Source organism: Paramormyrops kingsleyae, chromosome 4 (genome assembly GCF_048594095.1).
Source record: "Paramormyrops kingsleyae isolate MSU_618 chromosome 4, PKINGS_0.4, whole genome shotgun sequence".
NCBI classification, from domain to species: domain Eukaryota; kingdom Metazoa; phylum Chordata; class Actinopteri; order Osteoglossiformes; family Mormyridae; genus Paramormyrops; species Paramormyrops kingsleyae.
This window is the reverse complement of record NC_132800.1, coordinates 33,272,489-33,296,977: the sequence shown is the minus strand read 5'-3', so window position 1 is coordinate 33,296,977 and position 24,489 is coordinate 33,272,489. Positions and strand designations below refer to the sequence as shown.

General features: G+C 41.4%; 1 protein-coding gene across 4 annotated transcripts in view; it reads right to left on the bottom strand.

Annotated features, from left to right (window-relative positions):
- Window positions 1-7,550: 7,550 nt before the first annotated feature.
- Window positions 7,551-24,489, bottom strand: part of pth1r (parathyroid hormone 1 receptor) — a 76,770-nt gene continuing 59,831 nt past the window's right edge. For 3 of the 4 annotated variants that reach the window (XM_072711181.1, XM_023815779.2, XM_023815780.2), the window contains 9 exons: window positions 20,941-21,035; window positions 15,878-16,064; window positions 14,967-15,120; window positions 13,397-13,457; window positions 12,600-12,666; window positions 11,668-11,762; window positions 11,098-11,239; window positions 10,771-10,812; window positions 7,551-9,939 (listed from right to left, as the gene is read on the bottom strand). In XM_072711181.1, coding sequence (XP_072567282.1) covers window positions 9,577-9,939; window positions 10,771-10,812; window positions 11,098-11,239; window positions 11,668-11,762; window positions 12,600-12,666; window positions 13,397-13,457; window positions 14,967-15,120; window positions 15,878-16,064; window positions 20,941-21,035 — 1,206 coding nt within the window. In that variant the 3' untranslated portion in view covers window positions 7,551-9,576. The remainder of the gene's footprint in view (window positions 9,940-10,770; window positions 10,813-11,097; window positions 11,240-11,667; window positions 11,763-12,599; window positions 12,667-13,396; window positions 13,458-14,966; window positions 15,121-15,877; window positions 16,065-20,940; window positions 21,036-24,489) is intronic. The other variant, XM_023815781.2, reaches the window with a different exon arrangement.

Genomic DNA, 24,489 nt, shown 5'->3' with positions numbered 1-24,489 from the left:
GCAGAATAATATTCTAGAAAATACATAGAAATATATTTTGAATTGGTAGCCTATAGTATGTATGATGTGTGAGCAATAATGGAAAAAATGTTAACTGTGTTATGTGTGTGTGACAGGTACAATCTAGTTTAATCCCATCTGCCTGTTAAACAGTCAAGACACTAAGCCAGTGTTTATTTAAGCAAATAATGACACCTACGTCTATATATTGAGCTTGGCAAAGTGTTGCACAGTCAGGATTTTGTCATTTTGAACATAATTATCCTGGATAATCATCAATAAGTATCCATATTTATATATTATTATTATTATTATTATTATTATTATTATTATTCGGTAAACTTGGGGAAAATAGTAACACACACAATATATAACTTACAGTAATATATTACAATCACTAATTATTTTTAAATATAACTTTTTGTATCATGAAAATATCGACTTGAATGATATTACACAAAGTGTGAGTTCATACAAAAAAAAAATTAAGCATATCAGCACAGCACATAACAATAGGGTTGTCTGAAAAATTTGTCATAATTATTTACTGAATACTGGCATCCATAATAGGATTCTAAGGTCATCTTTTTGTTACGATTGGCCACATAATTGGCCTTAAATATATTCTTTATTTCTAGGGGAACAAGACTGCCAATTAAAGCTTCATGTATAATTTAATTATGAGAGTAACCACAACTTATTACAATGGGGAAATGTGCTCATAATTTGAATTTAACATTGTGAATCAGATTCAAAAGGCAATTATTAAACTGTCAGGGAGTGTCCTAGAAAAGAGCTTGCAAAGAAAGGTCAATTTTCTCAAAATCTATCCCTATAAAATAAAAAAAACACATTGCAGAACTACAGTATCTAACACAGCATTGCAACATTTTAGGTGTATTGGTAATGAAACTGTTAAGCAGTATCACACTGGAAAAATTTTATGCACATTATTCAAATCACTTGAAAGCATCAATTACTGCCTTGTTCATTTCTATTTTCTCTCAAATACATTCACTGACATTATTTCAGTTATCAAATTAGTGGAAGGATCTCGGTATTGTACCCATTGAAATCCCAATCTAATGGGATTTCAATAGATACATTATGTCAAATGATAAGGGTTATAATGAAGACCTCTTTCTGTTAAATGGAGATTGCTGTTATAATAGTATGAAGTACAAATGTCGAATTCTCAAAATACAAAATTTCAGCTGTCAATGATTGAAAAACCTTTAGGAGTCAGAAGGTGCATTGGGACATACAATCATGTTTTTGAATGCAACTGATATTACAGGTATGGATCCCTTAACATCCAGGTTATGTTCTGTCCAATAAGTGAGTCGGACGCTATGTGAACACCATACATACTCATCCCATACCTACATGATATACTGCACCTACAGTATACTGTACCTGTACTCCACTGTATAAATAGCCTTCGTGTTGTTTACTTCGGTTTCACTTTCGTGTGTCACTTTCGGTTTCGTTTTCAAGTCAGTAATTTTCCTTCATATATTACTGGCATCACAAGCTAAGGGTGGAGCTTGGGAGTTATCATGCTCTTGATTTCACAAGATAAAATGTAACCGAGAGATATGCTATTGCACTCAAGAGATGCGGGACACTCGACGAGAAGCAGCTTCCTGCATGACAAATCAAAGTGTTATGCAGTAAACTTTGTCTCTGTAGGAGAGAGTACACGTTTAAATCACAATTTAAAAAAGTTCAGTAAAGTAAATGCCTAACATACAGTTGCGGAAAAATTAGGAGACCACTATATTTTTAAACAAATTAGAATTTTAAAATCCTGGTTTAATTGTGGTTCTGCTGGCAGTAGGCGACACTGAGCAGCAAGATGCTTCCAGGTTCAAAAGGTGAAGCAGGAGATACTGGAAATGACCAGAAACCAGCCAGATAAAGGGCAGAAGCGACTTTCTAATGCCTGAGAAGACCGTTAACTCATCCGACAGTTTCTCGTGAATCATAGGATGACATCAGGTGACCTTCAAAAGGAACGGGAAACATTACGTGCAGGTGTGAAGTGCACTGCTAGGACAGTTCATATCAGGCTCCTAGAAGCAGGACTGAAGACCCATAAAGCAGGGAAGAAGCCCTTTAATGAGAAACAGGGAAGAACCAGGCTGAAGTTTGCAAAAGAAATATATATTATTCACAGACACGCACCCATAAACTGAGAAATGAGTGAAACAAAAAATTGTGCTGTGGTCTCTGAATTTTTTCCACGGCTGTACATGTTTATTATTGCTGTGAAGGATTATGAGTATTATAAGTTGGATATAAACTGTACCATTATAAAGCTGGCACGACAATCACTATGTTTACTACAGCTACACGTGATCTACTATGACCATTTAGGTCTGCTGTGTCCCAACTTATGGGACCTTGGATCTACTGTATTTGTGGTCAGACATTGTGCAGAAGGAGATTAAGTAACGAATAACTGTAGCCAGTAAATCTAAAAAGGAAATATCGCTGCCTTCTTTGCATAAGTCCTGTAGGACATAGCTATAGGTATCCAGGCCCTATGTCCAAGCTGTGACATGTCAAGCTCTGGAAGGCCTGAAACATCTGGGATCTCTTAGCGACCAATGTTCACTCGGAAACCTGTAACTCACAAAGTCTGTTTACCAGTACACCCTCGTGGTTTTACATTCTTTGATGTCGAATGCCATATTTCATCTGGCATTTTGAAGTACTTTTTCTGCAAATCAATTATACCAGACCGACCTGAACTGCACCAACAAACTTTGTCAAATCAACATTTGCACTAATATACATTAACGTCAGCTCAGAGAGGTATAGACGGAAACCTTGGCACATTTGCAGCAATCACACTGAAAAATTTACAAACACACACTTTATTTGTGATAGCTACCCAGGCTGTCTCGACACCCCCCTGAGAAGTTTGACATGGGGGACACGGTAAACACTCCGAGGTTTTTCCAAGAACGAGCACGTAACAGACCTTCACCATCCATCAAAGCAGCAGCCTGCAGCTGCTCCAGCCACAATATCGGCACCCCCCCTCGATATTTGCCGACGACCGTCTGACGCTTCACAGCACACCACCCCTTGGCCACATTAAAGTACCGACTCTGCAACTTCTGCACCAGTCGCAGCATCAAAGTGGATTCGGGGAAATGCTAAAAAAAAAATGCATCATGCATCATGAAAAATGGCACACCTCTCTGTAAGTTTATGATAAAGAATCTGGATGAAATGTGAGTTTCATATTACCAAAGCAGTTTTCAAGTTGAAACAAACACATGAAAAACTTGAGAACTTGATTATCAGGATAGTCTAAGAGAGCATAATTAAAAAGACCTTCCTGTGTACTATTCACATGGTTCCTCCATACTATAGTCACTCCCTTGTTGTTCGGTTAGATAAACAATCATAAAATTCTACTTAATATTATCCTTACATTTAGAGTAAATATACTGGAACGGAGTCTGTTGGTCGAATCTCATATACAGGCGCGACAATGCGGATTCTGTCCAGGTCACAAAGCACTGGACCAGCTCTTCACCCTCACAAGGATACTGGAGGGGTAATGGGAGTTTGCCCAACCAGTCTACCTGTGTTTTCTGGACCTGGAAAAGGAATACAATTGTGTGGAGGTGCTCCAAGAGTATGGGGTATGGGGTCCATTGTTGTGGCAAGAGCCTGGTTTGGATTGCCAGCAGTAAGTCAGATTTGTTCTCAGTGGGGATTGGACTCTGTCAGGGCTGCCCTTTGTCACCAATTCTGTTTATAACTTTTATGAATAGAATTTCAAGGCACTGGTTAGAAGTGGAGGGGTCGGTTTGGGGACCTCAAGATGATGTTGTCCAGTTGGCGTCATCGGGGCCTGCAACATGCAGTGGGGCGGTTTGCAGCTGAACGTGAAGCAGCCAGGGTGAGGATCAGACAGAGCTGAGCTGGAAGGCAAAGCTATCGATTTACCAGTCAATCTATGTTCCTACCCTCATCTATGGCTTTGGGTAGAGACCGAAAGAATGAGACTGAGAATACAAGCGGTTTCCTTCACAGGGTGTCTGGGCTCAGCCTTAGACAAAGGGTGAGGAGCTTGGACATTTGGAAGGGGCTCAAAGTAGAGCCCCTGCTCCTTAGTACGGAAAAGAGCCAGTTGAGGTGGTTCGGGCATCAATCTATAATGCCTCTTGGATGTCTCCCTGGGGAGGTGTTTTGGGATGTCCAACCGGGAGGAGGCCCCGGGGCAGACCGAGGACACGCTGGAGAGATTATATGTCTCAGCTGACCTGGGAACGCCTTGGTATTCCCCCGGAGGGGCTGGAGGAGGTGGCTGGGGAGAGGGAGGTCTGAACATCCCTGCATAGACTGCTGCCCCCATAACCCGACCCTGAATAAGCAGCACATAATGGATGGATGGATGGATGGATGGATGGATTTTTGGCTAGCTTCAGGAGTATTATAGAGAAACGGGACTTGGCTTTCATAATCATTTGAAAAGGCCAAAATAGACTAATATATCATGAATGTAGACAAAAAGTACTCTCCCCTGGTACTAATGCAGAACCCAGCTGATGAAAGCCTGAGATACCAGAAGTGGATTTACAAGCCCATAAGGCATCACCAGATATTCATAATAGGCACTGAAAATTGGTCTTCCATTTATCCCCTTCATGAATCTGTATCAGATTATCCATACTTCGTATATTTAACGTTTTGAAAGCTTTGCTCCCCTTAGTTGTTTGAGGGCTGCTGGAACCAGGACTATGAATCATACCATTTAACTGTGATTCTCTTCTTTTGATACATGGGCGTAGATCAGCAGCTTTCAGCTCCACAAATAAGAAACTGGGAGTAACAGGAGAGGTAAACGGCTGGATTAATCCTTTGCCCAGTGCTGTCCGAATGTACCTTTCCATGTCTGAGGCACAGACAAAGGAGACACGTCTTGATACTTGGGGAGACTTATTAGATTTCTCAGTGCTTGTAGATCATGCAGGTAGAGTGAAACGCTGGGTAAGGTATTCCTAACCCCAGGCAATTACTGCACATCTTCAGAAGCATTAAATCATAAGAAACTACCCACTGACCCATCGACTGAATCCAACTGGGCAATGACAGCCGCTGAATGAGCGTCAATATTTCCATGCTTTTTTGATAATAGGATTGTACGACATGAATCGTGGCAGGTCTAACACTACATCAAACCTGGGAGTATCTATGACCATAAATTAAATTTGTCAGGGTCAGTAGTCTGTATCTGATCCTGATCCATCTAAGGATTGGGTGATATCTCATAGCTGCTGTCCTAACAACAAAACTTGCATCCTACTGGCAGTGTTTAAGCCTACTAACTCTGGTCTTTATCCATGGCAAAGTCTTTCTTAACACAGAAAGAGCTACAGAGTAAATTGTAAGAATCCAAATGATAACCCAGAAGTAATTTTCAGACTATAATCTGAACGAGAAACTCTGCAGCTAAAGAAAGACCACAGGGGTTTAAATGTAACAAGTAACAGGGCACAGGTGAAAACAATGATCAAGAAATTGGAATAGTCCATTCAGTATCCTGGAAAAGGGGAGTGTTTGTACAGTATGTTGGCAAGATGTGAGCATATTGCAATAGTATATTCAACACATCAGTGACACGTAGGCCCCAATGGGTAAACTAAATGTAATCTTAATTATAATATTAGGTGAAACAGAATTAAACCATATATATATATATTATTCTAAAAATATCTTTTAAAATATTAACTATTGGAAACATCTGCTCAAAGTAGCTATGGTAATGACAATCGCATAATCCATAACAAAAGTTTGACCTGTATATAATTTTCATTAAAAATTTAGACAAACACAATGATGTTAAATCATGCAGTCATTCGAGAAATTTAATTTCATTATTGCGGTCATATTCACCACCTTCCATACAGGTATCTGGGTCTGTATCAATCATTACGCTAACTAGCGTTTTGAGGTTGCCATGGTACAGACAATATTTATTTTACAACAAAGAGGAATAAAGCACAAAATGCTGAATGCTAATTTGGTTCACCATGGACCGATTATATCCAGAACATCTTCAGCTAACTAGCACAGAAAATCTGTTTTACAGCAGAATGGATTTGCCAGAGGGAGCGGAGATTGAATCTGATCTTTAATGTGCTGCAATACTGTAATAATATACACCACATTTCAAACATCTCAAATTAGAGCACATTTTACACTTTATGTACATGCTGTTTCATTTCAGACACCACCAGAGCTTGAACAAGAGCGTGAACAAGACACCTTCACACAATTCTCAATTAATTCGGCTGACCTGGGACGAACGGGAAGATGTTCTGTCTGGACCTGATTAGATTATATCCTGAAATTAATTTGATCCCTACATTGGCAGTCAAACACTGAGACACATGAAAAGCTGAAGGTTGCGCGTTCCTGTAATACCCCACCCCCCCCCCCCGCCCCAGTGACCCAGCACAGTATTGTCATTGGTGGCCCAGATGTGACAGAGATAGTGTCAGACAGGTTAAATGGCAATGTGTGCTAGTAGAATTTCAATGTGTTTTGCTTCCGATAGTCATAAGTAATCGGATTTGTTTGAGCGCAAGGATGTGAAAATAAAATTGGCCCAGTCAAAGCAGCCGCCAACGCTTGTTTAAACAAGTTTAAAATATATATATATATGTATATATAACACAAAAGAAGTTACCTATTGAGCTATAGTTTATGACTCTTCCTGAATTTTGGACAGAACACAAAATAAAGAAAAATAATAATCCGGCAGAACTGTCCAACAATGTTTCCTGTCAGTGAGTGACTTACAGGTTACAATGGCATCAGCCTGGCAGAATGTAGCTTATCCTTGGCTGCAAACCAGCATCTTGGGGTTACGCAAATAAGGCTATGAGCCCCTTTAACAATGTATGCTTACGGCATGTTGGTAACAATGTTCCGAACATTTCTTTCAAGCGTTAAGCAATAAAACGGCACTGCGTGTGCTAGGGTCACCCAGGGCACAAACGTTAGAATGACCTCACTGGACCTGTTCTTAGTCCTTAATTTGATTTCCAGGAGAAAGTCAGGGAAGAAAAAATGTGACTGAACTGCTTGTATTTATAATCCCGATGAATACATGCTTCATTGTAGCTTTTAAGGGTCCTGCCTGTCTCTCCTGTCTCCTCCCTAACGTGGCCCTGAGGAGCCACACCTGTTGCTTGTTGCACCTCCTTAGTCTTTGTACTTAAGTACCTGCTGTCATCCCCAGTACGGTCACTGACGATGCACCTCCTGTGTCTCCATGTCCTTCCCTGTACTCCCCTTCCTGCTTTAACCCTTCCTGCTCTCGTTCGTTTGCCTGCTCCTGTTCAGTTAATAAAACTCCCTTTTCTAATTCATAATTAAACCCAAAATCTGATGATTAGAATGACTTTTATATGTCAGTCAACTTGGGGAACAAATATTGTACGTCATGATTTACTGATCACCTTTTTACATGAATATATCCAGAATAAAAGTCCTCCTTTTGCCAAGTACAGAAAAAATCCTTTCAGTGTTAATACTGCTTCTCTTTATTTACATTAGAATACAATGATGTCAAGAAAGACGTTAAAATAAATAACTTGTGCAAAAAAAGCACTCACTTATTCTCTAGCCCACTGCAAAATATATTTTTTCTTAATGTAAAAAATAATATCTAAACAAATGCAAAAACATATTTATTTTCCCCCCCCAGCCTGTTTAATTGTACATTGTTTTAAAACAAGCCCCTCCACAAGCTGACATCTGATTAGCCGACAAATAGATGGATATGTTTGTAAACATAGTGACTGCGATTCAAAGGTAAGTAATTAACATATATACAAGAGCAGCATATCACTGTACCATAGGAAACTTTTGTATCATTTTCTCAAATATGATATTTTTTTGTTGTCACTATAGTGTCACAGTAAAAAAAAAAAATCTTTGAACAATTCACCCTTCTTAACAGATTTTTTTGTTTGATTTTGATTACATTGTTCAATGACTGACAACTAACACTGTTTAACACACAAACTCCAGTTGTAACCATTACAGTTTTACTGGGGTACTTGGCTGCTTGATTAGAAATAATAACAATAATATAATACCTCAGTTTGCCTTCTGTTGCCTTGAAGAACTTCCTTGAGAGCCAATACACATGTAACACCAGTGTGTCACAAATCCAATACTGACCAAATGTTCTATGCATTGTACATTCACCGGTATTTTAGCCGTTTCGAGTGACTGGAATGTGAATTATCAATGGTCCCAAATCTGTTCAAAATCCAAATATATATTTTGTAGATGAGCCTCAATGAGCATACAATCATTTCCAATTTCATATTTCAGCACCACCAATGCAAATTGAGTTAAAGATGACAGAGGTGACCTTTTTTTGCTTGTTGTAACAATGCTGGACCCATCACAAAGCAGAACAAAGTGTAGAATTTGCTTCTATTTGGAAAGGTCTATCACAGATTATTACATCAGCCTGGAGCCAATGGAACAGTACTGGAAGTGTACTCATACAGTAGGACAACGCTAACTAAACATTAACTAAAAATTAACTAAACATTAGTTATACATATAGCTTCATTCCCTTTTACCGAGTTCTTGGTCATAAGTCTGGTGGCAACGAATGAGCCTGTAGACGGACTGGTGCGGAAATCAGTACTGAGGTCCATGTTCCAAACTTACTGTATGTCTGTGACAAGGGATTATTAATTAGACAAAGGTTAATAAAAACGTCCTCTGAGGTTTCAGTCCACGGCTCCATCACACGATAAGCCACGGAGTAACTCAAACATCTGTCCGACGCTAATAAATACCCCACTGTTGAACTTTCCCAGAATTCCTTTGGTTTACTTTTGGTTCCAATGGTGACATCCAGTTGCTTTTGGAAACGACCTGTTTGTTGATCTGCCCCGAACTAACCTGACCATGACCCACCTCAAGGAAAACGTGCAACGAGGCACTGCATCTTACAGTATGTCATAATGCTTTTCGCTTTAGGCCTGAGATGAGCAAACCTGAATGTAAGCATGACAGATCTGGTCATTTCTGTCCCATCACACAGTCATCAGGTGACAGAAGAAACAACCACAACCGCGTAGTGAAGGATATAATGAAAGCCAATGATATGGACAGTCAGTGAAAACACTGGTTAATGCTATAAAGCTAAGGAGATCACCAAGTGTAGGTCAACACGTGTGTGGTAGCGACTGTGATCAAGTCCTAGTTGACCTTACATGACTTCAGAGCCAGTGTTTACAACTGCAAGGACTGCCCAGTATTGCTGGTGAAAGAAGCTCTGGGAGACACCAACCCAGAGGTGAATAAGACTGTTCTGATGGTCCACTGCAACACTGCATCCTGGCCAAAACAAAGACGGTCCATTCTGAGCAAAGCCCAGCTCTTCCAGAGGCAATATTCTAGTACAGTTTAGCTCGACAGAAGGCCGCAGCCAACCGATAAGTAAAATCCTGAGGGGGAGGCAGCTAATGATTTAGCTCCCTTGATAACTGGCGCTCACTGCTGATCACAGGCATGGAGTCACATGACCGTCTCCCTCTCCTCCTCCACCAGTGGAGGGGGCTTGTCCTCCTCACGTAGCCCTGTGCCATTTGGGTGCACCTCCTCTGGGATGTGCACCTCCTGCCCGGAAGAGGGGATGGAGTTCTCCGAGACAGAGCCGTTCTTGACGTAGCCCGGGAGGTTCCGGTGGCCGTTGATGGAGACGGGGCCCAGGCGGGTGGTGAGGTGCAGGGCCAAGGGGCCCCTCCCAGTCACGTTGGTCACGCTGGTGTGCGACACCATAGGTCCGTAGCTGTATGTGCTGCTTCCGCTCCTCGCTTTCCGCTTAAAGTCCAAAGCCAGCGTCCTCCTGCTCCACGACTTCTTGATTTCTGCCTGCACCTAAAAGTATATCACAACACAGACAACATGAAGAATTTTGGTTCTCTTTTCAGAGCAATGCGTGTTCACGGCCAGATTAAAAGGCGATTACAACATGTCTTCCATCCAGGAAGTTCCTAACATCATTCCCGATTGTTACTAGCTCATGGTGCCATACCCTGAGCTTGTAACTAGATAAACCGAAAAACTGATTGAATGTTAACAGTGATATTTAGCAAGATGGCTAAAGTACTGCTATTGGTCACTGCTCCGTCTGCTTTTAGGCTTAGGTGTGCCTGTGTGCGTGACTGGTGTGTGACTGAGCCCTGCGGTGGGTTGGCCCCCCATCCTGGGTTGTTCGCTGCCTTGAGCCCGTAGCCCCCAAGATAGACCCCAGACCCCCCGTGACCCTGAACAGGACACGCGGTTACAGAAAACCGATGGATGGACGTTGTGTTATGAAGATATGACTGTAACACTGATCCAAAGTGCGTCTAGTGGCAAAGATTATTTTATAATTAGCTGCATATTGAAGCAGTACAGCTGTTTCAGCTATACTACGGTATGACGGTATATGAAAAATTCGTACTGTAAGGGAAATTAAAACCAGTATACCAGATGAAACAATATATTTAGCACTAATATGAATATATAAAATATGTATTTTTTCCTGGAGCTGGAAACTTATCCTGTAAACTTATCCTGTAAACTTATCCTGAAGCTGACACGGCTCATTTAAGCTATTTTCTTATAACATTTATACGTTTATTATGAGCAGTAATGCGCAAGTTGGTTCATTTTAATTTATTAATAAACACATGTCACACAGCTGCCAAATGAAATAGTACTCACCTCTCCATTGCAGAAGCAGTATATGATCGCCACAAAGAATCCCTTTAAAAGAGACAGATATCCGTGAATCCAAAGTGAACGAGACTTTAACTGTGCCATCGTATTACCCAAACTAAATGCAAAATATGATGCGCAGGATTAATAATTTACTTGACATTTCACCGTGCATACATTACCTAGATCTAATACATACACACATGACAAGTCATTCTGCAATATTACAATTAGTTTTACATACATTAGTTATCCATACAAGCATGCTCACTCCAGAAAAAAGTCAGCAAGACCCTGTTCTTCATATAAACCGCGAAGGTCCCCTTCGAATACCTGGAATGAGTTGAAAAGCATCTCGTAATGCATCTGGATCTGCCAGGGCACCCCAGACACCTCCGTATAGGGCATGGCCATGAAGACGATGTAGTGCACCCCAAACAGAGGCATGAGCACCAGCGTGGATTTCAGCAGCTTCCTGTGGGCCAGAAGGAAGAGGGATATCCCTCAGATAGGCATCTCCAATGAGCCCCAGAACTAACGCAGAGCTAAAGCAATTTGTTCCAGGTAAAACAAGGATCACTATGGAATTTAGGCCTGGAAAGAGACCATCTATTCTGGAGAGACCCAGTAGAGCGCAACAAGCCATTCCGCTCTATTCATGACAGGAATGTTTGGCGTTTAGGTTGAGAGTTCAGTTCAAGTAAAAATGTTCAAGTTGTATTTTCTTTTATTCGGATGTTTCAGGTAATGACTTCCACAGCCATTATGAATGTATCTTAATGAACTGGCATCTACATTTCGGTCACCTAGCTGACTGTCTAACCGCAGAGGCAGTCCAAGAACCACGCGCTGAATAATGTTCTGGTTCGCGGCACGGTAATTATGAAATGCAAATGGTCTCACCTGTACTGCTGCCTGGTGTCGCAGCGACCCGCATTTGTCTCGCGCAATTTTGTCGCCAGGACTCGGATTATATTTAAGAAGAGCAAGAAGTTTACCTGGGGGCGAAGATGAACAAAATAAGCTTGTAAAGCCTGATATTACATGGACAGATATCATAATCATCCTACTCTATGAAGCACAAGTAATATTACTGAAATTGTATTGTCTTTGTGTGTGTTTGCATGTATATACAGTATAGCACATACACCATGCAAAAGTCTTAGACAGTCTATGAGAATGACGTTTAAATGATGTTCATCTAAAGTGTGTATGGTTTAGCCGTCCTAAAATCATCCCAGGAATTGCATCAAGTACGCCCATGTGTTTTTTGACTGGAGCACCAGCAAACCTCATTCGACTAATCGATACCTCACTGAATTGTTTTTTTTTTTTACTAATTTAATTAATTAAGTGAGCTGATGGTGAAACGTAACAAATACACGGAATGACTGAGGTGGCCCTGAGGAGCCACCCAGCAAGATATCAGTAACCTTTTGGAGAACAGAAGAGATTTTTACTAGTTTTACTCTTAATGGGTATATGTTTTAATGCTAAAATGAGCTTACTCACTACCCAGATAAATAGCCTAAGACTTCTGCACAGTCCTGTACAGTATGTAGTTACATATCATACACGTATTTACTCGTATAATTACTAATTTACTTTATTAATGGATGTTCATGTTAACATTAACCTCTTAATGTTTCTCTTAAGTAGCAAAGTAGTAGAAACTGTAGCCTAAATGCATAAAAAAACATAAAAAATGAAAGAAAAAAAACCCCATTGTATGTTGAGTCTTTGAGAATGGCAGAGCTGAATGTACGAAAAAAAAAAAAGTGGATGTTTTCATTTCCGCGCCTGTCAGCGGAAACGACGGCGATGGCTCTGCTCACCACGATGGCTGCCAGGATCGGCACTTGAAAAATCCACTTCAGGTTGCCTGCGCTCAGATCCCAGCATCTGCGGTCGGATAAATCAAACATTTATCAGCACTGTAATCCCTGCAGCCCCAGAGATGGGCCAGCGCAGGACTGCTCATGTTACACAGTTCAAAGGAATCCTTGTGCGCCTTTTCTGTATGTCTTACCCATTTCATAACCTCAGAATAATTCCAGTTAAATCATAATAAAGCAGAACATTCCGGTACTAATGGGCCGCTTTATGTGTCATAAGAGGAATTTCATTAATTTATTTGAAGGTCACCCCAATATGCATAAAAACTTATTTCTGTATTTAAACAATTTCTTTGCTATTCTGTACATCTGTGTTGATTCTGACATTAATTATTAATTTTTTTTCTCAAAGACATATATTCTATACATGAAACAATTTCATAGTTACATAATACTGTGTGAAAATGTTTTTTTTTTTCTGGCTCGTATTACTGTAATTTGGTTATGTCCATTACTGCAGCTGACATCTCAGATGATTTCTGATGATGATCTGTCATCAAAATAAAGAGTCTCCCAAAAATAATTTTTTAAATGCAGACTTATGAGTCGATGCACCTCATAAAAAGGCAGTCTAGGTGCCCGCCTGTGTTACCTAATGGACTGACTGGGACGTTGACAGTGGAGATCCCAAAATCGATACATTAGTGCTACAACTAGGAAGGTTCACTCGCAGTGTTAAGACACACTGACTGCTACGGTATAGGTGACTGAGACGGGACGCCTTCCTGGTCACTCACTCTGTGTCTGCCAGCAGTGCCCTTACGGTCGCCCACACCGTGACGAACATGGCAGGGACCCCTGCAAGATAACACCGACAATCAGGTTCACCATCACCAGGATGCCTCCCAGTCAGAGGTGCAGACACAAACCAACTGTGCACATATGGACAGCAGGGGGCGTGGTGGTTGAAGGCGTTTATCAAGACAAAGGAAGACAGCGTCCTCCAGCCAGGTGCTTAAGCCGTGTTATCGTAAAACCAAAAATGTTACATGTGTCAGGATATTAATTTCTAAATGGGGGTGTTTCAGGAAATGGCACATTTTTTTCACCCTTTGGTGTGTATTTCTGAAAATGCAAATCCGAATGTTTTTAAACATGACAGAAGCCATAAATATAATGTCAAAAACACAGCCTTAAATGACAACACTGAGTTTGCACGCCGTACAGGGCAGAGCGTGTAGTAGGACGACACGGCATCCACATTGTATGCGCTGTGCATAGAGCAGTGATACACACAGTGTGTACAATGCAGGGGCAGTGAGGCCTGTCGCAGGGCCCCTCCTCCCACATGCTACGACCCGCGCAATAAATGCAGTTCTTAAAGGCAGACGCAATAAATGCAGTGAATAGTGAATTCTGCAGTTGTCATATAGAAAATGAAAAGTGTCTGTAGCTTGTCTTCTGTTCTATGAAAAAGAGTCCAAAAAGAGTCCATTTCTGACAACCATGAGAACTAAGCTAAGGATTAAAGCTGTTGCTTAAAAAAAAAACACAATTATTATACCTTTTGCCTGCATGCATGCTTCAGCACAGAGAATATATAGCCTACCAAATATTATCACGTTTATACTGTAATTAGGACTGTGTCATGTTGATTTTTCATATCTGCATTTGGAAGAACTCTTTGCGCTATTTCATTTGCCAGCTGTGTGACATGTGTTTATTAGTAAATTAAAATGAACCAACTTGCGCATTACTGCTCATAATAAACGTATAAATGTTATAATAGCTCTGTTGTATTACGGTTATAATCACTAGCAATTTAGCAACAACAATGTCTTCGGTTACATTGCACTTTGCTCAAAGTCGACCCCTTGTGGTGGTAATGTGACACTTAACTTTAATCCCATAAATGTAAGGTATGGACGGTGCACAGTGTTGTAATGGCGACCCCGAAATGTACCCCTTAAATTAAGTGCAGGAACACGTTCTGCAGTAACACAAACCAATGCAAACAAGCAGTAAGGCCAATGGAAACAAACGCAGATGTCCAGTTTAAAAGTATCGAATGTGCTATAGATACTGTATGTCCCATGGTAGATTTACCACTGGGGTGTTTTTTCAGAGTTCCACAAATGTTGCGCTTTCTTGCCAAAAGCTCTCAGGATAGTGTAATGGAGAAGTAGCTGAAACTAGATTTTTTTTCATTCTTACAGAATACTAAGTTAAATCACTTAGTGTCAATTACTTGTGACCAGAAACAAATACACCAAAAGATCAGTTTTGTTTCTCGTACAGTTTGCTGCATATTTGCGAACAACGTTGCACAGAAGTGGAATTGTGCCCGATGTTTGGTCATCCACTCACCCCAGCCAATGAGGGTGAAGCCCCAGAGATACTTCCTGTCCGAAAAGAAGGTCATGAAGATGAGGCTGTGCAGGTACAGCCCCTCCACAAGGATCCAGTAGTAATTGGTGGCCAGGAAGTAGAGAAACAGGGTGACGGCAATCTTACAGCCAACCTGCAGCAAACGGACACGTTTCACAAAGAACAAGTTCAGCTGAAGGCATCAACGATACTGTACATTTCATGCATTCAAAATAAATGTTTTTATGCTACAACAGAATTAACTTGAACGCAATTCTTATAGTTTAAATTCATTTATATTGACCGTTCCCAATAAAAATCTAGCGGACTTTATTGGGTGGTTTTATTTTATGTAGACTACTTTATGTAATGATTCTTAGATTTTCCAGTTGACATGCAAATGAAAAGGTGAAAAACTGTAAAATGTGATTCCTCTGTGCCTGGCCAACAGCTCTCACCAGAATGTGGGAAACGGAAGAAGGATTCGAGTAACACTTGACTGTTGCTAAGCTAGATTACAAGATACCTTTCATAGCCGTGTCTCAAAACATCAGTTAGTGACATCAGGGGCCTGTACTACGAAGCGGGGCTACTGGCTTATTGGGGTAACTTGTCGGATTTAAGGTAGTCTGGGCAAAATGTAAGTGAACGAATATGAAGTCCATTTAAACTGCGGTACCTTAAATCCGACGAGTTACCCCGACAAGCCAGTAACCCTGCTTCGTAGTACAGGCCACAGGTGAGTAAAGTGAATGAAGAGCTGAGATTAATTCCCTGAGAGGTGGACCTGAATGGTGCGTGACTTTCTGAAATCTTCCTTGCACAGTTTGCTGGGGTCCTGAGGAATGGAGTTGCGTGTCTGAGTGGGAGTGCTGGGGTGAGAGGAACCCAGAGGTCCAAACAGCACTTACAAACTGGGATTTATCAGAAAAGGGCGCCTCGGTGATGGACTTCAGGTCCTCTACACTGACCCGCTCCATGTTCTCCATGGCGGAACCGGAGTACAGCACCACGTCCTTGACGAAGATGCTGATCGCGCGGAGCATGAACGACACAAAGAGGTGCATGTGGATGTAGTTCCTGGTGCAGTGCAACCGCCTGGGATGAGAAACAGGAAGTGGACAGGTTACCCATAAATCCTTGTGTTTTACATGAGACAAACTGCTTGCCAATGAACATTCACATCTGGAAAAAAAAAAAACTTCAATCACTGTGCTCGACCAGCTGATAAATACCATCAGTTCGTAGAATAATCAAAACAATGGCAATCAGGTGCGAACTTTGATAGTTTGCATTTTATTAGACACACTGATTAAGGCGCAATGCTGAAACATTTGTGTGGAACCCGCGGAGGGGCTCTGATAAAATGCAAACCATCAGATGTCGGATCCGATCTCCATCACTGAATACATACAAAAATGAAAAGGCTATTTTCAAGTTGACGGTCAATGACAGCATAAAATATACCCTCTGACTGAAAAGATGCAGCAAGTAAACATTCAGCTAAGCACCGGAGAGGCTAAGGCGCGTGGCGTAAGTGGTCTTGCGTTGTTACTGCTGATGCCAGGCATGGTGATTCCAGCATCGGAGAAACAGTTTACAGTTCGCAGAGAACGGTTCAATAAACAAACAAAGAAAAATAAAGCATCTAGTCAGTGGCGATTCTGTTGCTGGAAACACCCTGTGAAAGATAGAGGTTCGAGGGGGGGGCGGCCAGAGTCATAAAACAGAGACCACAAGCTCAGAAATAAAACTTTGCTACAACAGTGGGGTGGAGATTGGCTTCTCTGAACGTGCAACTCAACAACCCTTGTAGAAGAGGCATCGTGCCTGGTACTGCATAGGGATACCTGATACAGTAGCCGCCAAGTGTTGTGCTGTCCAGTAAAAACAAAATGCCAGGTAGTAACACTGTACTTGATGTGGCACAAATAATGTAGTATTACACTCTTACTTAATGCATTAATTAACCAGAAATGAATTGTTAGTTCATGGTTAATCGCTAATAATGGGTTTATATATTTCATGTAGTTTAATATATTCATTCATGATTCATACTTGAGTAGTAACTGAGTTACTAAGCTACTTGTACCTCCTCAAAAGTTACCATGCCATATGCAGATTTTACACATTTTTTGATTTGTGGACCAAACTGAAAGTATGCCTTCACAGCAGACCTCTTCCTGTGAGATCGTTCATTGCTCATGTTTACGACTAACTAAAGATGGCTATCGCACTCTCCGTCCATCACAACTCATCCTCCCCAATGTACACTGAGAATCTGACCTTCGCTGACCTCCACATATTTGGGAAATGTTGTTTCTCAGATGAGAGTTGGTGGGATATTTCTGGATTAAAAAGATGAGTAATGAGTGTGATGGTTACACTCTTTTCGATCGATTTTTCGGGGTTTCCTAGTTTACTTAGTGACTGGGTAAATATACATTAAAAGACAAAGACAAATAAAGGTTCCTTTTGCTTGCAAAGATGTATCTAAGATTAATTGAGTTATATCTTCAAGAGTCACCATTTTCAGTGTAACCAACTTAGGCCAACACACACGCAAATGTGCATCATTTGGGGAATAAAAAAAACAAAGCAAGCTTAATCAATCCCAGCTGACTTGGGGGAGACTAAGTGCGACTTAAAACTACAATGTTGGGTAGCGGGGAGCTGAAACCCAGGATTGCAAGCATGTGTGGTACAGATCTGAGAGCCAGTCCTCCCCAGAGCGGCTAGCTTAATGACACAGTGGCTTATCAATCAAACAACCTGTCAAGCTATCCAACCTTCCAGGCGTCTTCCAGAGCTGGTTTAAAATAATGTTGACTATGCCTTGATCTAACCCTTGAACAAATCAACAGAGCCAAGCCAATTCTTTCATTAAAACCCAAGAAGCGTGTGCTATCTGTCTAGACACACACAAATAGGAAATATCAGTGGAGTTAGCGTTAGGATCTCGCTTTTAATTTAAGGCTAAGCGCATTACCGTAAATGAACGCCATTGCGAGATGTGTTCCAGACCTCGCTTATAAGAGACTCGCTTAAGACGTCAACAACCTTGATCAGACATAACTCAACCGTTTTGAGCGACGAGGAAAGACTCTCCTAACGTGAGCTGAAGATTCTGCAGCAGACAGTGTAAACAATCGCGTAGTCCCCAATTACGCTGCGGTGGGAAGCAAACGAACCACGTTTGAAGGATGTGTAATACGTTTGAACTATAAGACACGGGTCAGCTGCAGAATTTTTCTTCAGTATCCGCCACGGATCAAACTAGAAACACATGTTGGAGGGGGGGAAAAAAAAAAGTATCTCAGTTTTAATTTTGGGTGTGCCTATTTTATTTGGAATAATAAAGGGCATGGAAATGCATCTAGCAGATGGTCTGGCTCATGGAAAAAGAATGAATGTGAGTTTTTTTAAAAAAAGAAAGGAAGGCGATTTTAATTATGAAACATTATTAAGCAATATTGCACAGGGGGAAAATTGCTTTTTATTTTCCTTCAACTCCTTTAATCTTTTCAGCGGTAGACTATTAAATAGGTCGTAATTATGATGGAGAATAAGGTGTAACATACATGGAAAGGCAGAACTGCATGCAGTACCCATACTGCCGGTGGCATGATGGATGCATACAAACGCACAGAAACATGAAGTGGTCTGCTGAATAAGGATGAATGAAAGGAAGCTGCAGTTCCCATAAGTCACCATGTGAGAACAAAACTCATTTGTGATAATGCATTTTTGCCAGATGTCATAAAAAGTTAATGTACTGTAAAGTTTCTGTTTTGCAGTTGTTACTCAAGTGTCTTCTACAGCTGCTCCATATCCAGCTGAATTTCTTTTGTTAGTTGTTGAAGTGACATTTTTTAAATCGTGACGGGAGCATTTTGGGTTAGGAACATCCCGTTTCCTTCAGTCATATCCACTCTATTTTCCTGGTGTGTGTGTGTGTGTGTGTGTGTGTGTTTGTGTGTGTGTTTGTGCCTCTGTGTGAGGTCAGCATGTACTTCCTGCCGTTCCTCCCTGAGTTAGCATCTCTGCACCACACGGCCCCCCGTTTAGGGTGTCCCCTGCCCTTCACCCTCTGCTGTCTGGGATAGGCTCCAATCCCCCCCCCCCCCCCCCCGCAGTGTCACTGTGACTGTAACATTATACACACATGTGCGATACACCGGGGGGCTGAACTCAGGAAGTCCAGGTAAACCGAGGACCCCACATTCATATTCGAAAACCTCTGAGGGCCGCTGTGGGGTGCAGCATGTGTAGGAAAAGGACGGAACCCCCTTCCGGATGTGCGGAGAAATAAACAGAGTTAGCTGGAAACACACGCACGCCACACCAAGGCTGTGTCCGGAGCTCGGGGGGACACCACCGGCCAAGTTACTCTGAAACTCATTTTCAAGTATTTTTTATAGGAGTATAGGAAGGGAAATAACAAGACGCTTCAACTGACAGTACTAATGGAACCCTTTCATTATACCCCACTTTTTACAATTATTTTATAGAGATAATAGATATGAACAGATGAATGGTGGGTAATTTCCATATAATGATCAGAAATTGGATATGCATAAATAATGGACTCTAAAAAATGTTCTATTTACTTTCATTAGGAGTAAAATGTGGTTCTGCACTGATCCTTCGGCTGCCTCCACCTCAGTATTCAAACACATGACCTCGAGCCAATCGGTTTCAATTATAATAACTCAACCAATCAGTGAAGGGGTACTGACAGCCAATGGGTGAGTTGGGTGCAGGAGGTCATATTTGGGGGTCACATTGCATGTGTGTGTGTGGGTCAGTCATATATTACATTGTGAGAACCAAATGTCCCCTCAATGTGATAAAAACCTGCTATTTTGACATTGCGGGGTCCATTTTTTCAGTCCCCACAAGAGGAAACTCAATTTAAAAAATATTTGTGTCTATAATCAGAAATCTAGAAATGTCAAATGTCTTGTATTTGTTGCTTATGGTTAAGGTTAGGGCTGGGTAACATTTAAGGTTGTCATTGTTGGAATTAAGGTTATGCCTATAGTGTGTGTGTTGGAGTGGGGGGGTGGTGATGGGGAGGGATGGTATGTTTTCAAAGGGAGTGGTTTTTGGCATCGTGCCCATCAGCACGCATCACCCATGGCTGACAAGCTGCCCACCCCAGAAATATTTCTCCCAACCCATTTGCAAATATTTAAGTGGTGCATGGGGCGGAGCGGAAGGGGGGGGTGCCTTACATCCCAAAATGAGGCTTGGCTTGAGCAGTGTGATGATCAGAGAATCCCTGGAGAGCTACCATTGAAGTATTTTTACACCACATGAAAAATGCTGTGGAGGGAACCTGCAATGTTCATCACTTATGTTAAGCAGATCTTTGACGGATAGGCCCTCTCCATTATGACTGAAGAAAGGCCCATTGACAGACACTTGACCATCTGCTGTCAATGCCTGAAGGGTATGTATGTTCCTGTGAGCTACACTGGCCCAGCATCTTGCACCCAAATGCTCTTAAGGAAGTGGTCTTTGGTATTTGATGCACTAATCCTCTGTCTGCTTTGCTTGTCCTGGGAGGCTCTATTACAGATTACGATTACATTCATTTAAATCCGTGCAACACCATTTGCAAAGATCTGACGAGCAAGCGTGTAATTATTCGCAGAAGTCTTTCAAGATTTGTGGTGGTTACGTACACAAAATCTTTAAATGTATGGCAGTGGTACAAATATGGACATATTTTTTTAATATAAATAACCTCATGAAATCATCATAAAACATTCACATTTAATTTAGGTTTATGTGCGTCAAGATACGGGAACCACCAGACCAACGGATCTTGAAACTATACAAATACAGGTTGCCTGGCAACAGCAAAATGAAATCAATACGATTGGTTGAACCTAAACCCATCCTGCGACTTTAATGAGACTGTAAAGTGTGCACTTAATGAATGCCTTCCAGGACAACAGCTACTCACCGAAAATATCCCAAGATGACAACGGCTACCATGAGAGATCCCAGGGAGACAGAGTAGCCCACGGTGTAAATCAGAAATAGTCGGTCAAAGACGTCCTGCAGGGACATAAAAGTAACAGTTATTATTTTATTTTTTTTTCAAGGACATGTCATATTCTTCAAACACATGCATAGGCATACAAGGATTTTATATTTATAGGTCTCTGAAAGGATCTTAATCCAATGCTCATGTGGACCTGAGTTTTAGGAAGAGCTGACGACAATATATAAAATTGAAGCCAGAAGAATTTCTGTGTCTAGGCCTAGGGTGGTGGGGGTAGGATAATTTAGGGTGTAATGTACTGGGGAAGGGGGTTGACCTGCAACAAGCGAACATAATGATCCATCCAAGTTTTAGGGAACGACGCAAAGACTGAATGAAATTAACATGAGTGTTTAAATAGCAACAAAACAAAGTGTACTTCCAGCACGTAAAATGACTGTTAATAAAGAGCACCAGAAAGAAAGAACAAATAAAACAACATTTTGTAAACCAAATGTTAAATGCTATTTACAGTGTATTTACTCAACATAACTATGATTACTATAGTAAAACAAACGAATGATAACATCCGGATCTATGCAAACCTCCACAGGACCTCCATCACAATATTCCCAACCTCATCTTTGTTTGGTTTTGGGATTGAAATCTGAAGCCCCCGTTTTCTGTAAGCTGACCCTAGGTGACCAAGGAGGCTAAAGTCAACTTGCGGCCACAATTGAAAACATTGGTCAAAGGCACTGGGGCTGTCAGGAATGGAGTGGCTAGCGGTCAGTCTCCGTCTGGGACTAGCAGTAACGAGGCAGCCAGAGGCTGCTCCGTGGAGAGATCCAGCAGCTGCATCACTGTGGCCTTCTACAGCCGTGTTTCCCAATCTGGTCGTCGGGGACTCACAGATGGTCCGCCTTTGTGCTCCCTGCCAGACAGTCCACATTTCTGCTCCCTCCCAGCTCCTGGTAGGAGCAAAAATGTTTATTGTCTGTAGGTCCCCGAGGACCGGACTTCTAGAGGGATGCTGGGCAGAGGGTGAAACCAGAGCCGGCACCATGGTTATCATTTAGCATGAACCAAGGGCCAAACCCAGGCCCCGGGTCGCAGTAGATTGTAAATGCCTGAGATAAAGTTGATTCCAATAAGTGGCGGAAAAAAACGCAAGACTGAATTACAGGGAAAAGCATAACAAGAAAACAGACCATATCAGGCTAATAGTCATTCTGTGGCCATTTTGGCAGATGCTCTAAGACGGAAATTGTTTAATCTGCACTTGCAAAGAGCAGGAACCATGCCAGTACCTACCATGGAGGACACTGAGGTAGTCCTTGGTATTTTTTTCTGCACCTCCAATAACCACGATACATTACAGGGCGCACCTAGGGAGGGCTAACACTTTGGACCTCGGTATTTTAAACATCCTGGTTGCAGCGCTGGCCTGAACAAATTCTACCACGGAGAACATTAACACTACGACATCAACGAAGAAAGACTTCAGTTTCTAAAAGAATTACTTCAGTACACTGCAGTAGCTAGATTCTGAATCCAAACAAAATGCTTTCAGATCAACAGTCTTCACTACAGCTACACCGTAATGTCTCACACAATGAGCATCTGTCTTTTCGTGCATGTCATTCATCTGCATTTCAATGAAAACATTTTCTTTCATCATAAAAAATGAGTGAATTAAGGAAAACCTTATATACAGCACTTGCCCAAGGCTTCGGCAAAAGGGACGTTTTTTTAAAAGGAAGCATTTTTACACATCAAAAGTCTTACGCAATATTGTGAAGCTCAGTGTATTCTAGAGTTTACAGCAGGGTCTTGCCTTAGCAGTTCGTTTGCAAACCAGATCAAAGCCAAACCAGGGGTTTCATATGGAAACTATGGGTACAGTATATATGCCATTTTTTTTTACCCTTAATTGATGTTCTTAATTACACCATGATTTGTTCGTGGATTTTCAAAGAGATAAATTGCATGGACGGAGCTGTTTCCAGTTAATACGTTAGTGTCATTACCAACCGTCTGATATACATGCGAAAATTATGTGTTCAGTAAGGCGGTCGTGAGTCCGGTGTGGGATTCCAGTTGAAATGTTATTTCTTGAGGTGTAGGACGAGTTCCATTTGGCAGTCTGACATATAACGATGAAAGGGGAGGGGGCGTGGGGGGGCTCTTTCAAAAGAAATGTGAACAAAAACCAAAATCTAAACATAGAACCTCCTCTATAATTTAGCCTATAGAATAGTGGAACATTTCTATGCTTTATTTTTAGCAGCTGTAACTCGAGCATCTAATAATCCATCTGCTTTCTGGCTCCCTGTCACATTTTTAACCAGATGCACGTAGATTAGCAAATTGGAAAATGGGGAGAAAATGAGAACCAGGCATGCTGACGGCTTTTCCGATCTGATGGCGTTTTGACTTCCAAAAATACTGAATCTACAGCTCCGGATATACCTGGAAAATGTGTCAAGGAAGTGTGCATGAGTGCAACGATAGCTGTAAAATGTGGCCAGTATAAAACCAGTATCACTTCCCAAAATGCTCATTATCACCTTCTAATCAGAACCATAAGAATCATAAAGAAATATTCAAATCATATCAAAGAAGATATCTATGTGCAAACCTAATGAAATGCGAAGCTTTGACACACACACACACACACACACACACACACACATATATACATAATCTTTAAGTGTATATATACTATATACTGTATATAAGATTATCCCATTTGCTTTTCATGTTATTGTTTTGATGAATCTGATATCACAAAGCTATTTACAGTACCCCATATTGGACCAGTGTGCAGTGAGCCTAAGTCAAGTGTAGCATTACTTCATCACAAGCACATGGCTGTCAACAAGCTGTCAACTTACAGGCGCTACTAGGCTGAGCTTCCAATCAGTAACCAGTAATAAACGCAGAGCTAGACACACACCTCAGGAAAGCGTTTTGAATAAAGCGCACAATCACTACACCAAATATTTACACGAGTTCCATATTTAGCAGATACTGAAGCAACAGGTTCCGCCAAACAGCCAGCTACCGATGATCCTGCAAACGTTTAAGACTGATACAACCACGATGCGATCATTTTCCAGTGGTGCCGCGAGAAACCAAAAAGATAGGAAGTCTCTGACAGAGACCGGTTTCTTCACGACTAACAAAGTATCTGATGAGCTATTTTGCTGCCGTATATCAGTCATCAGAAATTCCACGTGGGTTTGTGAAATACAGGAAATTCAGAGAAAGAGACGTGCACGCAAACCGCCACGTGCACGCAAACCGCAATGCCACCACATACCTAATTTACCGAGCAGCGATACCTTTTAACCTCTGAAAGCTTTTAATTGCTGCAGGGCTCACTAGGTAGGGTGCATTTGGCCACGTGCCCCCAGTGGAATCGTAAGCTTTTAAAACCAATTGCCGGATGCTTCACACTGACCTGTTTTTATTTCGGCCTAGAGGCTTCTTGCACGTAAACGCCGTGATGAGCATTAATATAAT